We start from the raw sequence: 14,946 nt of genomic DNA, 5'->3' as shown, positions 1-14,946 counted from the left end.
AATTAAAAAAATAGTGAAATCCAAATGTTAGGCAAGTATAAATTTTTTCCATGGCGAAAATTGAAATTTGGAAAAAAGTAAATAGTAATACAAAAATTACTTGCCGGGCCCGTTGTATGCAATCGTATTAAATAGCCACATTTTTAACTTACGAGAAGCAACGCTTATATTGCAAGATAGCGACTTACACATGAATATTACGGGCCCGGCAAGTAATTTTTGTATTACTATTTACTTTTTTCCAAATTTCAATTTTCTCCATGGAAAAAATTTATACTTGCCTACAGTTGGATTTCACTATTTTTTTTTAATTAAAATATTTTATATTACTGTATTAATCATGCTAGAGACGACTTATGTACTTACCGTCCTTTTTTTACAAGCAAAGCTTGTTTTTTGTGGGATCTTATAACATTTTGTAAGAATATAGGAATTAAAACTAAAAAATTGTTTTAAGTAATTCAATCTAACAAAACATTTTCCAATGTTCTCATCGTTTTATAATGTAAAGCTTCAATTCGAGATATTAATTTATTAATCTATTAAATAAAATACAAAATATTACAATGATGAGTTCTTATCATAATTACACTTTTAAAGGCATTTAACATAGGATTCAATAACTGTTTGAGTTATATTTTCAACATCTTATACTCAAAATCACATTAAAGCCTTTCGCTTTCAAAAATTTGTTTCTAAATTTACCTTTAAATCCAATTTTTTCTTAGGTGTTACTCTCACTATCATCTTTGCATTATGGCTCTTTCTCTGGTAAACTAGTGACGTTTATATATTCTTTTCATTAATATAAACTGTAAAATATATACCAATTAATGCAATGGAAGCCTATGTTTTTTAGGTATACTGCTTTCAGTTTCCCGAAGTTACACATCGTATGCTCTATTACATGTGAAATATTGAAATCCTGAATTACTTTTATATTTACACATCTACATGATTTTATTATAATTTTCATCAACTATGTGATTTCTAATTCCAAAGTTGTATGCCCAAAATCACCTGCAAGTTTTTCCCTCTCAAGGATTTTCTTATGAATTGACTCATTTTTCCACCTTTTTCTTAGCTGTCACTCTCAATATCAACTTTGCATTATGGCACTTTCTCCATCACATTAATGCCATTTATATTTTCCTTTCATTAATATACACTAGGAAATACACCAACTCCTGCAATGGATGCCTCTCTTCTTTAGATATATAGTTTTCAGCTTCCTAAATTTATTCACCGTATGCCCCATCACATGTTAAATATTGCAATCATGAATTCTTTTCATATTTACAGATCTACATGATTTTGTTATAATTTTCATCAAGTATGTGATTTTTAATTCCAAAATTGTATACCCAAAATCATCTACAAGCCCTTCACTTTTAAGGATTTGGTTAGAAATTCATCTCTTTTTCTTAACTGTTACTCCCAATATCAACTATGAATCAGGGCTCTTTTTCAAGCAAAATAGTGCCATTTGTATTTTCTTTTCATCAATATAAACTCGAAAATACACAAATTAATGCAATGGAAGCCTCTATTTTAGATATACTGCTTTCATTTTCCCAAATTTATTCACTGTATGTTCTATCCTTATAACATTTCCTGTGCCAGAGTCCTCAGATGTTCGTTTCGCTAATTTCTATACACTGTTGAAACTGGTCGGACTTCTGGTGCTACAAAATGGAGTAGAAACCATTAATTTTTGGACTGACTTTCAATTGAGAATAAACATTGCATTTTTTCATCCATACCAATGACCAGTATACTGCCTTTGGCCTAGAATACTAGCATAGGTAACAGAGGAAAACAATTAATAGTTATTAACTCAATTTTTCAGAATTTCATCCAATGAGTCTCATCCTTAAATTATGGCTGAGCAATTGATGACGTTTTTCTGAATATTGGTTTATTCTTACTTTGCCAATCTTTCCATGCTTTCATTTTTGCCTGTTTCAAGTACCAGAATACAGGAGTGAAAAGCCCAGTTGTTGATTCAACTCCAATAGTCAGTATGTGAGCGAACCTTCTTCCTTGGATTTTTAACTCTATTGTACCAAATGTATTTATGTCAAAGCACAAGTATTACCATTTGCTATAAGACACTTCCACAGTGACTGTAAAATACTAAATGATAACACTATGAGTAAGCCTGAAATCAAATTCATCATTTAACAATCTTAATCTTCAAAGAAAATAAATATTTGAAGCAACATAAAGCATCTCAGTTACTTACCAGTATTTGATTTTGCCCCATCTCCATTTTCTTTATTGCTTGTTGACCTAACTTCTGTAATGTTTGGTTGTCTTCGCATCTTTTGTAAACATCTACTATTGTATAATTTGTTCAAATCCAAATACTGGTTAACTTGTATGTTACGTAAATGAAGATTCTTTGGAATGTTTCATATCTTTAAAATAAGCATTGCCATAATTTAATCTGAAATATTTGTTCGTATATATATGATATAACCTATCGGATAGTTACAATCAATATCAGTTTAAAGAAAACAAAAAGCAAAACATGCATTTGATTAATGATTTCAATACCTGAAAGTTTAGCATATGATTACCTTAACAATTTCTTTCAATTAATATCCTCCTGATAATGACCGATGCACATTAATGTTGAAAGTATACTTCTCATAGGCACAGAGTTGTAAATATTAATCTTATTTAATCCAGTCAGCTCTATCCTCATCAATGAATATGAAAATGTTCTGTCTTAATTTAATCTGAAAAAGAAATACCACAAAGTACCACAAAGTATACTACATCCTGTATTGTAAAATATATTGTTATACTTATCTAATTCGCGAATCCTTCAGTCACTGTTAATTGAATTATTTGTGATTGTAGAAATTAACAGATGCAATATCGCAACACGATGAATAGTCTCACTGCATTAAATAAAAATAACCTCACATTACAATTTACACAGTTCAATATAGTCGCCGAATTGACAGTTCACAACCATATAGTTTGATCGTTGAGTATATTATGTTGGAAGCGTTGTGAAAATGACGTCATTTTTCTTAGCGACCAACTTCAGCCCGAGACATACATTCTGGCTGGAGAAGAAGAAGATTATGAAGGAAAATTTTATTTTCGATATATATATAGCTAACAGAGTATGAGATCTCTGGACTGCGTGAACCGATTTTGATGTTCTTAGGCGCAAATGAAAGCTTTTTTAAAACCATTTTAAAAAAAGCTTTACTTAAATAATGGCAATGGATTATTCACGGAGAAAAATCGGTTTGAAAATTGGGACACCTCAACTAGCTGTATAAAGTGCCTCGACGGCGGTATAGGCATGACTTTTTCTACTTTTATGTACTTGCCGTCGAGACACTACCGTGTCTCTTGATATACAGTTACATATTCCCATTTTAATGCTACTGTGTTGATATACTCGATTCTTATACTTAAACTATTTTATCGTTTGAACAAATATTATTCAGCAGTATATATTTAAAATGGTTAATGGACAATTTTTCACAAGATTATTTAATTGAATATAATAAAATTATTCAATGAAATAATTATTTTATTAATATAACAAATTTTTCTGTGTGTTAATGAAATTGGTCATAAAAAGCTGTCCATTAATCACTTATAATTGATATCGATTTAAAGATTGCTTCGATATTGCAGCAAATACTATGTCTGTATGAACGATGTACATAACATCTCTACTGCTTTTTATCAGCAAACTCGGTAGAGGTCACGCCAATTATTAAAAAGTTAAACTAAAAATAAGATAACTACTATATATATGTTATATTTTACATGGCTATTAGCTTGATCATTATCGTGTCTCTTGATTACGGAGATAACTTTTTGAATGGAAAATTATTGCCTGCAATATTAATAAAAATCATCGCTTATTTAGCCACTGCACAAATTAGTTTCTAAAATTTATTTATGTACTTTATAATGTTTAATACATTTTTGTAAGACGTTTTTTGTATGGTATATAGATAGGAAGTTAAATTGTGGCATATTTTAGACGAATTCAATTACAATAATGTACCAATTTACGAATATTACATATGCGGAAGTTATTGTACCATCGATGTATGAATATTTTGTAATTAGTTTACAATGAATGAAAATACTGTGCGAAAGGAAGTTGAAGGCTCAACTTTAACCATTAAAGCTCTTCAGGACAAAGGTAAAATTTAGAGAAGGAAAGGAATGAGCGTTACCAAAGTTAAGATGAGTCCTACCAAGACCTGTAAGGTAAAATTTTATCACGTAGGATTGCTAATTTGTTAATAATTAGCCAATCAGCAAACGTATTTTCGAAAAATTGACAATCCTCTACAAGGTAAAGTTTTATCTTACAGGCTTAAACTAAGCGCGTTACCTCACACGCTGTATCGTGTAACTCCGGTGATTATCTATATAAAAACTACAAGTATATAGATAACATGCAGTTACCTCAAAAATTAAAAATGTTACGTTCAAAAGCAGTAACCACCACCACCGAGTCCCAATTAAATTCCAATCATCGAAAATCAAATGAGTAAGTACCAACCCCCTTATATTTTATCAAAAAAATAAAACGAAACACGCTAATTGCTATCCACAAAACCTTAAAAGGTATTTTCTTTTCGTCTCGTTCTTCAACAAATTAACAAATTCTTTCTTTTTCTGAGATGGATTTAAATGACGACCACGACGTCAGCGACGCTACATCGGCGTCACCGACGCTACCACCCCTCGCCACCGCCTCCACATCCGCCGATGTTTTGCCGATGTTTCTCTTTCCTTCAATCTCGATAGGTTAAGGAATATAGCCATCCTGGGACTCCTGTTGCGGGAGTATATAAAGTCTAGGAATGATATCTCCAGCAGGTTGAACCAAGTACGGCCGAAGGCCAATCGCGCGCGGTTCGACCTGTTGGAAATGTAAATTTCTGATTTGATTATACAACGGGAAGCACGGCGAACCGGCGCTGTAAGTTCTTCCTCTCCGACCCTGAAAAAAAAGAAAAATTGTAATAATAATATGTTTTAAAATTATTCGTTCTTTCTGTGTTATAAGATTTGGTCTCTGATGAGGACCTCTATCGCAAAATTGCAATTTTTTTTGCTGTTAAAAAGGGCCCTACTAGGGATTACCAAAGTCATATCGGCAGCGCTTTCCGCTCCAGGCTTTCCCTCATTCGTCTGGTTGTAAGTAGAAAAAAATTTCTAGAAATAGTGATAATAATATCATGTCTTATTAATATAATTAAATATGTTTTTTTTTATTTTGCAGCAAGAGATGATTTCTTTAATTATGGAGGGAAAAATGGGAGCGGAAGCCTTCGCCGTCCGTATACATGCCTGGACCAACTGCCCAGTATGAACATTTTTTATTAATCAAACAAAAAAACATACCTTAATATTTTTTTTTTCATGTAGATTGCCGTCATCGAAGATTTTATTCATTCCACACACATTACGGATGATATAATGGCGGCATATCGGAGCAGGAAGTTCTGGGATGTGTATTTGATCCTATTTCTCGCAACAGGAGATGCTGTGTGTGCCGGGCCGTCAAATTCTCCTGAATATTTTCGTAAGCATTAAAGATATTTGTTTTTTTATAGGTTAATGGTATTTTAAATTAATAATTGTATTTAATTTTTCAAAATTGTCTACAACAGAACGAGAGGAGGAAGAAGACGTGCCGGCCCCAACTTATTGTAAGTTTTTGATTTTACTTTCGAAATTATAAAAAATTGTTAATGTATTTACAAAAAAATAATTAATTTTTATATTTTTAGCGCCATTAACCCAGGATGGTTCTGGCCTATCGGGAGAGGAGGTAATTCCCCAGACTTCCGAGCGTAAGTTATTTCGGCATTGTTCATTGCTTAAAAAATTTTTTCTTTTTCAAGGATATTTCATGTCATTTTGTTTTTACATTCATAGATATCGAGGTGGGTGATATGCCGAAGTCTGGTGAGATTGTAAATAGTCGTAAGTAAAATAATTAATCTAATTATTCTATAAACTATCGTGTATTTGACTCCATATATTTTGCAATCATATCATTTTTTTTTTCAGCGTTTAATACTGATGAAGCGTCATCGCCTCCGCCATCGTCTCCGGGGTCAAACGGTGAGGATGGAGAGCTGAGTAAGTTCTCTTATAAATTGAATTTTTTAATTTTTCTTTACTAAGATTAATTTTTAATTTCTTCTTCTTTTATTGTAGAAGTGCCAACTTCTCCCTGCGCCGCCTCTATCCCCACCACGCCCACCTCCCCGGAGACGATGGTTGATCCGTTTGTTGGTAAGTTTCTTTATTTATAAAGTATTTTTTACTCTCATGTTTATAACATTATTTATTTCTTATTTTGTTTCTCTTTATTCATATTCAGAGATATTCAAGACTCCAACGTCATAGTAAGTTTGTTACTCTTTCTTCCATTCTTCTTTTAATATATATAATTAATTTATTTTTGTTGCGTATTTAATAATAAAAAACGTGGATCGAATGAAAAACTTTGTTTATTTACGAGTTGGGTACAACCAGCTTTTCCCTTGTACACACAACATTCTCTTCACAACGAGTATTTCCTATTTCTTTTAACATAAAACTTCACTTCTCGTTACAGTGTTGCCAGAAAGTAGACCGTCGATCTACAGAATTTCCCCCTCCACTTACCACCACAGATGCAGGCTCGTTTGCGTGAACCATCCCCGCTTCTACCGCTGCTCGATGGTCACGAGCACAAGCGAAGGGTCCATACATGTGTCGACTGGCTTCGCTCGCTCTTCGCTATCCTCGGATTAAAGAGAGAGCGGAGATACTTTCTCGGACCTCTCTGTCTTTCTCGCTGTTAGCCGTCTAGCAGAAGATTCGAGGCAAAATCTTTTCGCTTCGCTTTGCCGAAAATCTACGAATCTTCGATGTTATTTACATCTGCAGGACAATGCCTTTATTCATGTTTTTCAGCATATTTATTTATAAGCATTGACTTATTATAATCAATAATAAATTAAGGAAATGTGCATGTGATATGTAGTAATAACTTTAAATACAATTTCATCGTTATAATTCCGTAAAATCTGCATTTCATTAATTTATTATTGATTTTTGTGAGTCAATGGCCATTAAAAAAAAGCACCGAGCGGGAATCGAACCCGGATACACGAATCGCCACGCGGTTACCTTACCGCCTGAGCCACGAGGCTTCTTCGATGTCTTATAAACAGAAAGTCGTCTTACGGACTTGAAATACCGTATAAATAAACGATCAATTGTTCGCTTTATTCATTATTATTCTGTCATAATGGAATAAAAATTGAAGAATAATTATATGTTGAATTGTTTTCGAAAGTTTTTCCAACAGCCAAGAACGAAGATAAATAATCAACGCTCGTAGCATTGGCATATTATGAGTGCGATAAGGAGCGGCTATCGGACCTCTCTCTCTCTCTCTTTCTCTCTCTCTCTCTCTCTCTCTCTCAGTCGCGTCTTTGTTTTCCTTCTTCCTTTAGGGGAAAGCACGTGCGTTTATTACCAAAACAATTCTTACCTCAGAAATATTATGTTCTGTAATGTATTTATATGTACATATATAGATCAATACGTATTATGTACATAGGCAACGCTAAAATTAAGTATTAATTTTTCTAAACATTAGACTCTCTATTAAAATCATTTACTAAATAAGCTTGAGAATCATATATTGAAATATAAGTAAAATTACATTACTTATTTTCATTGCGAGTTTTTATTCCCGAACAGCTATTCGGCGCTCGCAATGTAAACATTTACGAGCGACAGATAGGAAGCAATTAATCAAAACAAAGAGTTTTTATGACTACCTAGATCTATGCAGTATTTAAAGGATTACATATACTTATTTCGCTATATATATGTAATAATTATACATAATATGGAAAGACTTTTCTCTCTGTGCAAGGAAGAGCTAATCCAAACAGTGTGCGAGAGAGAGACTGCTGCTTAGTGCGCGGGAAAAGGACAGCGTGATAAACACGCAGTGTTTATTACCTGAAGCAAAAATTAAAGGCCGTTGAACCCAGACAATATAGGCCAAGTCGAACAGCTGATCTCTGAAATAGATCGAAGAAATAAGAACCTTCATTTTATTAAAGTGATTTCGCGAGTAATAGAGGGTAAATCATCTTTTAATTTATTCATTGCTAGGAATATACAGCAACTCCAACACCGCACTCACTCCTCGAACGATGTTTCTGCTCTTCCTTCCTCTCCTACCAATCACCTTCGGACACACCTGTATGGAAGAATCCTAACATTTTCGGGACTATTTTTTTTTTTTTTTTTTTAAGGGGAAAATGCTTTATGCATACCCTGTGAACTTATAGGGTTATGTGGGACTCCATTCGGTTATTCCGAATGTTTACCCACTAAAAACCCCTGTTTGAATGCTACATTTTTTAGCTCTGCAAAGTAGTCGCTCAAAGCAGACTCTACATAATTAAGCTTTGCAGAGTAGTCGCTCATAGCAGACTTTATATATTTTTGCTCTGCAAAGTAGTCGCTCATAGCAGACTTTATGTATTTTTGCTCTGCAAAGTAGTCGCTCATAGCAGACTTTATGTATTTTTGCTCTGCAAAGTAGTCGCTCATAGCAGTCTTTATGTATTTTTGCTCTGCAAAGTAGTCGCTCAAAGCAGACTCTAATGACTCTATACATATTTCAGCTTTGCAGAGTAGTCGCTCATAGCAGACTTTACATATTTTTGCTCTGCAAAGTAGTCGCTCAAAGCAGACTCTAATGACTCTATACATATTTCAGCTTTGCAGAGTAGTCGCTCATAGCAGACTTTATATATTTTTGCTCTGCAAAGTAGTCGCTCATAGCAGACTTTATGTATTTTTGCTCTGCAAAGTAGTCCCTCATAGAAGTCTTTATGTATTTTTCCTCTCCAAAGTAGTCGCTCAAAGCAGACTCTAATGACTCTATACATATTTCAGCTTTGCAGAGTAGTCGCTCATAGCAGACTTTATATATTTTTGCTCTGCAAAGTAGTCGCTCAAAGCAGACTCTAATGACTCTATACATATTTCAGCTTTGCAGAGTAGTCGCTCATAGCAGACTTTATATATTTTTGCTCTGCAAAGTAGTCGCTCATAGCAGACTTTATATATTTTTGCTCTGCAAAGTAGTAGCTCATAGCAGACTTTATGTATTTTTGCTCTGCAAAGTAGTCGCTCATAACAGACTTTATATATTTTTGCTCTGCAAAGTAGTCGCTCAAAGCAGACTCTAATGACTCTATACATATTTCAGCTTTGCAGAGTAGTCGCTCATAGCAGACTTTATATATTTTTGCTCTGCAAAGTAGTCGCTCATAGCAGACTTTATATATTTTTGCTCTGCAAAGTAGTAGCTCATAGCAGACTTTATGTATTTTTGCTCTGCAAAGTAGTCGCTCATAACAGACTTTATATATTTTTGCTCTGCAAAGTAGTCGCTCAAAGCAGACTCTAATGACTCTATACATATTTCAGCTTTGCAGAGTAGTCGCTCATAGCAGACTTTATATATTTTTGCTCTGCAAAGTAGTCGCTCATAACAGACGTTATGTATTTTTGCTCTGCAAAGTAGTCGCTCAAAGCAGACTACATGTTTCAGATTTGCAGAGTAGTCGCTCATAGCAGACTTTACAGTTTATTTCATTCTTATTTATATGTTCTCTTCATCCTCATCTATTTCTTCACTATGCACATCTGAAGCAACTTGTAAATGTATCTTTTTCTTTTTTTTTCTAGTGTAGAGGAGTATAAGGTATTAAGTAGCTACATTTCGACAGTAAACCTAAACATTGAGAAACTGTATCATATCCACATCGTCCGAAAGTCATACTTAATAATCGATCAGTTACAATGGATCGACTTCTCAGGCGGTTCGCACAGGAAGTAGTTTCTTAATATTGAAAATATTAAATTCATGAATTTAAGAGCATAGATAAAAAGTTAATTGTTAATGGATACTTCTTAGAGTACTTATAAAATCTTAACTTTTATTAGTTATTAATAGTTAATTAATATTATTATTGTAACAAGTAAAAAAATTTCATGACCTTCTTCTATCCGCCAGACTTTCTTAGAGAAATTCATTAACTGTTCTAATGATTAAAATTCGATAATTTCAAATTCATTTACAGAAAGGTATTTGTAATGATCAAATATATCATTTGCATTATAACATTTAATTATCTTATCTATGCTTGTCAAATTAATTGTAATGAATGACACACCCTATAAATAAATAATTCAGTTCACCGATCTAACTTCTTTTATTAAATTTTAATTTTTCGTTTCTTTTCAGAATGTCTCACGAAGAGCAACACGAACGAAGCAGGTACACTTTCATTACCATTTTAAATATTTCATAATATATATTTAATTTTACTTAATGTTAATTCATTTTTTGTCTTATATTTATATAGGCGGTCGTTTTCGAAATGCAGCAGCAGCCGATGCAGCAGTGCTGCATTATTATGACCAGCGCTTGGATTCCTTAGAAGAAACCATCCAAGCGCTGGTCAGACAGCAGCAACAACAGCAGCAGCGGCAACAGTTGCAACTGCAGCGGCAGCAACAGCATCAGCAGTATCAGCAGCAGCAACAACAACAACAGCAGCAGCAGCAGCAGCAGCAGCAACAACAACAGCACCCCCACCACCCTATACCACAGCACCAGCCTTCGGTCCCTTCGGCTGCTTTAGGAGCAGTGGTGCAAAGGCCACTCCCTCGTGGTAATATTTCATTATTAACTAATATTATACATTCCTTTTTGAAAAAACATTTCATTCCCATTACATATAATATTAACAAATTTTAAATTATATTACAGTCAGAGGAACAGAAGGCGGAAAGGCACGCCGCTATTGGGTCCAGCTTAGCCGTGGAGGTAGAGGAGGAGGTGTGAGAGGAGGAGGTGTGAGAGGAAGAGAAGTAGGAGGAAGAGGAAGAAGATTGGGAGGAAGAGAGGAAGAGGGTCGGAGGGAGGAGGACGAGGTGGAAGAGGAAGAGGACGAGGTGGAGGTGGAAGGGGGAATTGGGAGGGGACTGGTGATAACACCATAGTGTATAAAAATTATCATTTTTATTAAATAAAAATATACAATGAAATTATTGTAGTTCATATTTACTTAGTGCCGATTCCTCTTTCAAACACACATCACAATACCAAATTCCCACACCTTATCAATTATAATAAGTCCTCAAGGTATGAGCAAATAGCCCCGAAAATGTTAGGATTCTTCCATACAGGTGTGTCCGAAGGTGATTGGTAGGAGAGGAAGGAAGAGCAGAAACATCGTTCGAGGAGTGAGTGCGGTGTAGGAGTTGCTGTATATTCGGAGCAATGAATAAATTAAAAGATGATTTACCCTCTATTACTCGCGAAATCACTTTAATAAAATGAAGGTTCTTATTTCTTCGATCTATTTCAGAGATCAGCTGTTCGACTTGGCCTATATTGTCTGGGTTCAACGGCCTTTAATTTTTGCTTCAGGTAATAAACACTGCGTGTTTATCACGCTGTCCTTTTCCCGCGCACTAAGCAGCGGTAGTGATGAGCTCTCGCAAGACCAAGACCAAGAATGTTAAATATTGGTATTGGTCTTGTTCTTGTAGGCGCATTCTTGTTCTTGGTATTGTAATGATATAACTGGTCTTGGTATTGGTCTCGGTCTTGTTGTAAGAGTCTTTCTAGTCTTGCAAATTTAGGTATAATAATTATTTAGCTGAGTAGTTCATTTTTACATTTTGATTTTAATAAATTTAGCATTGTATTCTGCTTGATATCAATATGAAATTCGAATATTATAACTCTGGAAAAGTGAAGTATTAAAATATTTTATTATGTATAAAATATAAATTATAATATGTTATACAAGTAATATTTTTTGCTTTGCTGTCCACGAATTAATACATAAAAGCCATCTGGCTGACTCATTATTTAACCTATTCCGGTGCTTTCTTATTACGAGCGACGCCTTTGAAAAAAGTCGTTCGGCGGGAACTGATGTTGCCGGAATAGTTAAAAAATCGCGAGCCATTTTTGATAAAATTGGGAATTTTGTATGGTTTTGCTTCCACCATGTTAAAACATCTACATCGCTTGAAGCTCTTGGTTCTTGTAAATATTCTTCAAGTTCTGAAGTTGGACTTGTAAATGATTTTGACGTGGATGGAGCGGAATACAATTTATCAAAATCAATTATATCTTCATCAGCAATATCGGCAGACGTCACATAATCTTCTGCTACAGAAGTTACTGATAAAGGATTTTGTTCTTGATATTGCTCAAATATCTATTGAAAAGCTATTTGCTTTAATTTCTCTTCCCCAAGGTGTTAAATCAAAAGTTTCGCTTTTATGTTTCGGGTCTAAAATAAGAACAGCGCTATATATCCAATTACATTTTTGGTAATGCTTAAGCATCTTATCACGACAAGCTTGAAAAGCAAAGATGAGCGCTTCGTCGATATTATTGCGATCTTTTTTGTCGTTTAATTGTTTCGTGGTAGCTTCTATTTTATCAATTAATAAATTAAAAGATACGATAACCAACGGAAGAGTTACATATTGTTCTCCGCCTAATTTTGTTGATAAAATTTTAAAATTTATCAAAAACTTGTGTACTTTTTCAAATATTATCCATTCTTCCGACGAAATTTGGAAATTCGATAACTCTGAAATATTTTGACACAAAGTTATTATTCCTCCTTTCAGTGTTATTGCAGCACCAAGCATATCATGCGTGGAGTTCCACCTTGTTACGCAATCTAAAATAGGCTTAATTGTCGTTGGTACACCAGCCGTTTCGCATGCTGATCGGAATTTATTACATAAAATCTCGCTTCTTTTAATTTTGCTAAATATTGTGCGTAATTTCATAAGAGCAGAAGTGGAGTCATTATACTCTTGTGTGAGATCTTCATTTGTTTCCTCAGTGTCAGAATAGATCTCTTCTTCACCGTTACTCTCATTTTCCCATTTTAGATTTCTCATTAATTCTTGGACCCCTAAATTGAGAATATGAGCCATACACCGAAAATGTCGATCTTCTGCATCAATTTCAGGGTGTATATTGTTCAGCTCATAAAAAAATGTTGTAATAGCTGAGGCATTGTCTGTCGTAATTCCAATTACTTTATTTATTATACCAAAATCTTTTAACGATTTGGAAAATAGTTCAGCAATATCCTTGCCGGTGTGTCTACCGTGTGATGGGACAAAATCTAAGACAATAGATTGGTAATTCCAATCTTCATCTATGAAATGCCCTGTTATTCCATAAAAAGATCGGCTAGCTATGGACGTCCATCCATCAATAGTAAAAGAAAGTTTGGATGTACATTTTTGTAGTTTGTTTGCTACTAATTTTTGTAATTCCTCAAAACGCTGTTTCACTTGATTTCTCAAAGCAAACCTTCTTGGGAATTGGGTATTTGGCGAAATTAAGTGAAAAAATGCTTGTGTTTCTGCATCATCAAAAAATGAAAATGGAAGATATTTTTTTATCACCCAATCAATTGTAGCTGTTGTTATATCTTTTACTTCTACCTAATAAATAAAAAAAAAGTTTTTTAAGGGTTTGTGTTAGTTAAAGTGGTTACTAATATTCTCGTAGATTAAAACCAAATATTCAACATTTCCGATTAAATGATTATCAAGCATATATGTACAAGCAGTATCAAAAAATTAGGAACCTTTAATTATTCTCAAAACTAAGGATTATAGAAAACAAAATTTAAAGAGTAATTTCAATATTTTCTAAACTGTATAAAATAGTGTCTTCAGTTAAACTGAATTTTGTGGTTTATTGAAGGTTATCCGAAGATCACCTCGAATTTTTTAAATGCCAGCCTCTATTTTTCATTTAGTATTTTTGTAGTTAATCTCAATATATGTCCAAAAAACTATATTGATATATTTTTAATTCAGTTCTTTACCAGATAATTTGGTTTGAAATAATAAATAAATGAGTGACCATGTGCGAACGAGTACGTTGCAACTAGACATACCACTTTGAACATACTTACTTCGATATGCTATTTTAAATCGAATATCTTCTGAAACACTGATGGAAAAGATATATTAATATAATGCTTTTCAAAGCTCTTGAGATAAGCTGTAAGTATATGCAACAAAAAATAGGGACTTCAATTTAAAAAATTCAAGATCACCTGCACATAACTTTAAACTTCGCTCGAGATTAAACTGAAGATATCATTTCATACATTTTTTAAAGTTTAATAAATTAATTAATCCATAACAATTGTTCTCTACAATCCTTAATTTTCAAAATAATTAGAAAAACCTTTTTTATATATTCCGCAATAAATACAATTACTTACTTCTTTGCTGCTTCCAGTAGGTTTAAAATAATTCCTAAGACCAGAGCTGGTTTTTTGTGGGAAAAGTTTCGCATATTCAGGTTTGTGTAAAGAAAGTAAGTGTTTTTTTAAACCCGAAGTATTCCTATTCTTCATTTTTATCTCAATATGCTTTTTTTGGCGATTTTCACACAGTTTACACACCGCGAATGGATTTTGAGAACTAATGTTTATTTCGTAAAACTCAGAAAATTTACTCCCTCCAACAGGCTTTTTATTTTCCTGTTGATTTTCGGTTTCACTTTCGCTAGTTTCAACGATATCCATATTATTAGCACGTCCGTCTCTATCGAAGCCTGAATTAAAACTGTTTGAAAATGTTATGCTCTTGCTAGATGACGTAGAAACTACCCTAGCTCTTCAATGTTTTCTTTTATTGGTTACTTATATTCATAGGATCGGCTTGTTTATAAAGTTTTCTGTCATCTTAGTTCAATAAGCGCCGCTAAAAGTGGACTACCAAAGCGGTTTCTTTCATATTCCGTCACAAAAGATAAGCCGATAAACAAGTGTAAACACAAATTTCATCAAA

General features: G+C 33.6%; 2 protein-coding genes across 2 annotated transcripts; one reads left to right on the top strand and one right to left on the bottom strand.

Annotated features, from left to right (window-relative positions):
• The first annotated feature begins 5,312 nt into the window (after window positions 1–5,312).
• Window positions 5,313–6,860, top strand: LOC136772580 (uncharacterized). The gene is made up of 9 exons (XM_066725644.1): window positions 5,313–5,362; window positions 5,425–5,581; window positions 5,670–5,708; window positions 5,790–5,852; window positions 5,938–5,985; window positions 6,073–6,144; window positions 6,223–6,300; window positions 6,389–6,413; window positions 6,626–6,860. Exons 2-9 carry the CDS (start codon window positions 5,476–5,478, stop codon window positions 6,639–6,641), a joined length of 447 nt encoding a protein of 148 aa, XP_066581741.1. The 5' UTR covers window positions 5,313–5,362; window positions 5,425–5,475; the 3' UTR covers window positions 6,642–6,860.
• A 4,755-nt stretch (window positions 6,861–11,615) lies between these two features.
• Window positions 11,616–14,681, bottom strand: LOC136772781 (uncharacterized). The gene is made up of 4 exons (XM_066725908.1): window positions 14,376–14,681; window positions 12,435–13,581; window positions 12,000–12,289; window positions 11,616–11,726 (listed from the first exon to the last, which is right to left on the bottom strand). Exons 1-4 carry the CDS (start codon window positions 14,679–14,681, stop codon window positions 11,616–11,618), a joined length of 1,854 nt encoding a protein of 617 aa, XP_066582005.1.
• Window positions 14,682–14,946: the final 265 nt, after the last annotated feature.

The sequence above is a fragment of the Prorops nasuta genome, unplaced genomic scaffold (assembly GCF_024137725.1).
Source record: "Prorops nasuta isolate Cenicafe-Biocafe unplaced genomic scaffold, Cenicafe_Pnas_1.2 PNAS00004, whole genome shotgun sequence".
Classification (NCBI taxonomy): domain Eukaryota; kingdom Metazoa; phylum Arthropoda; class Insecta; order Hymenoptera; family Bethylidae; genus Prorops; species Prorops nasuta.
This window is presented reverse-complemented; position numbering and strand designations above follow the sequence as displayed.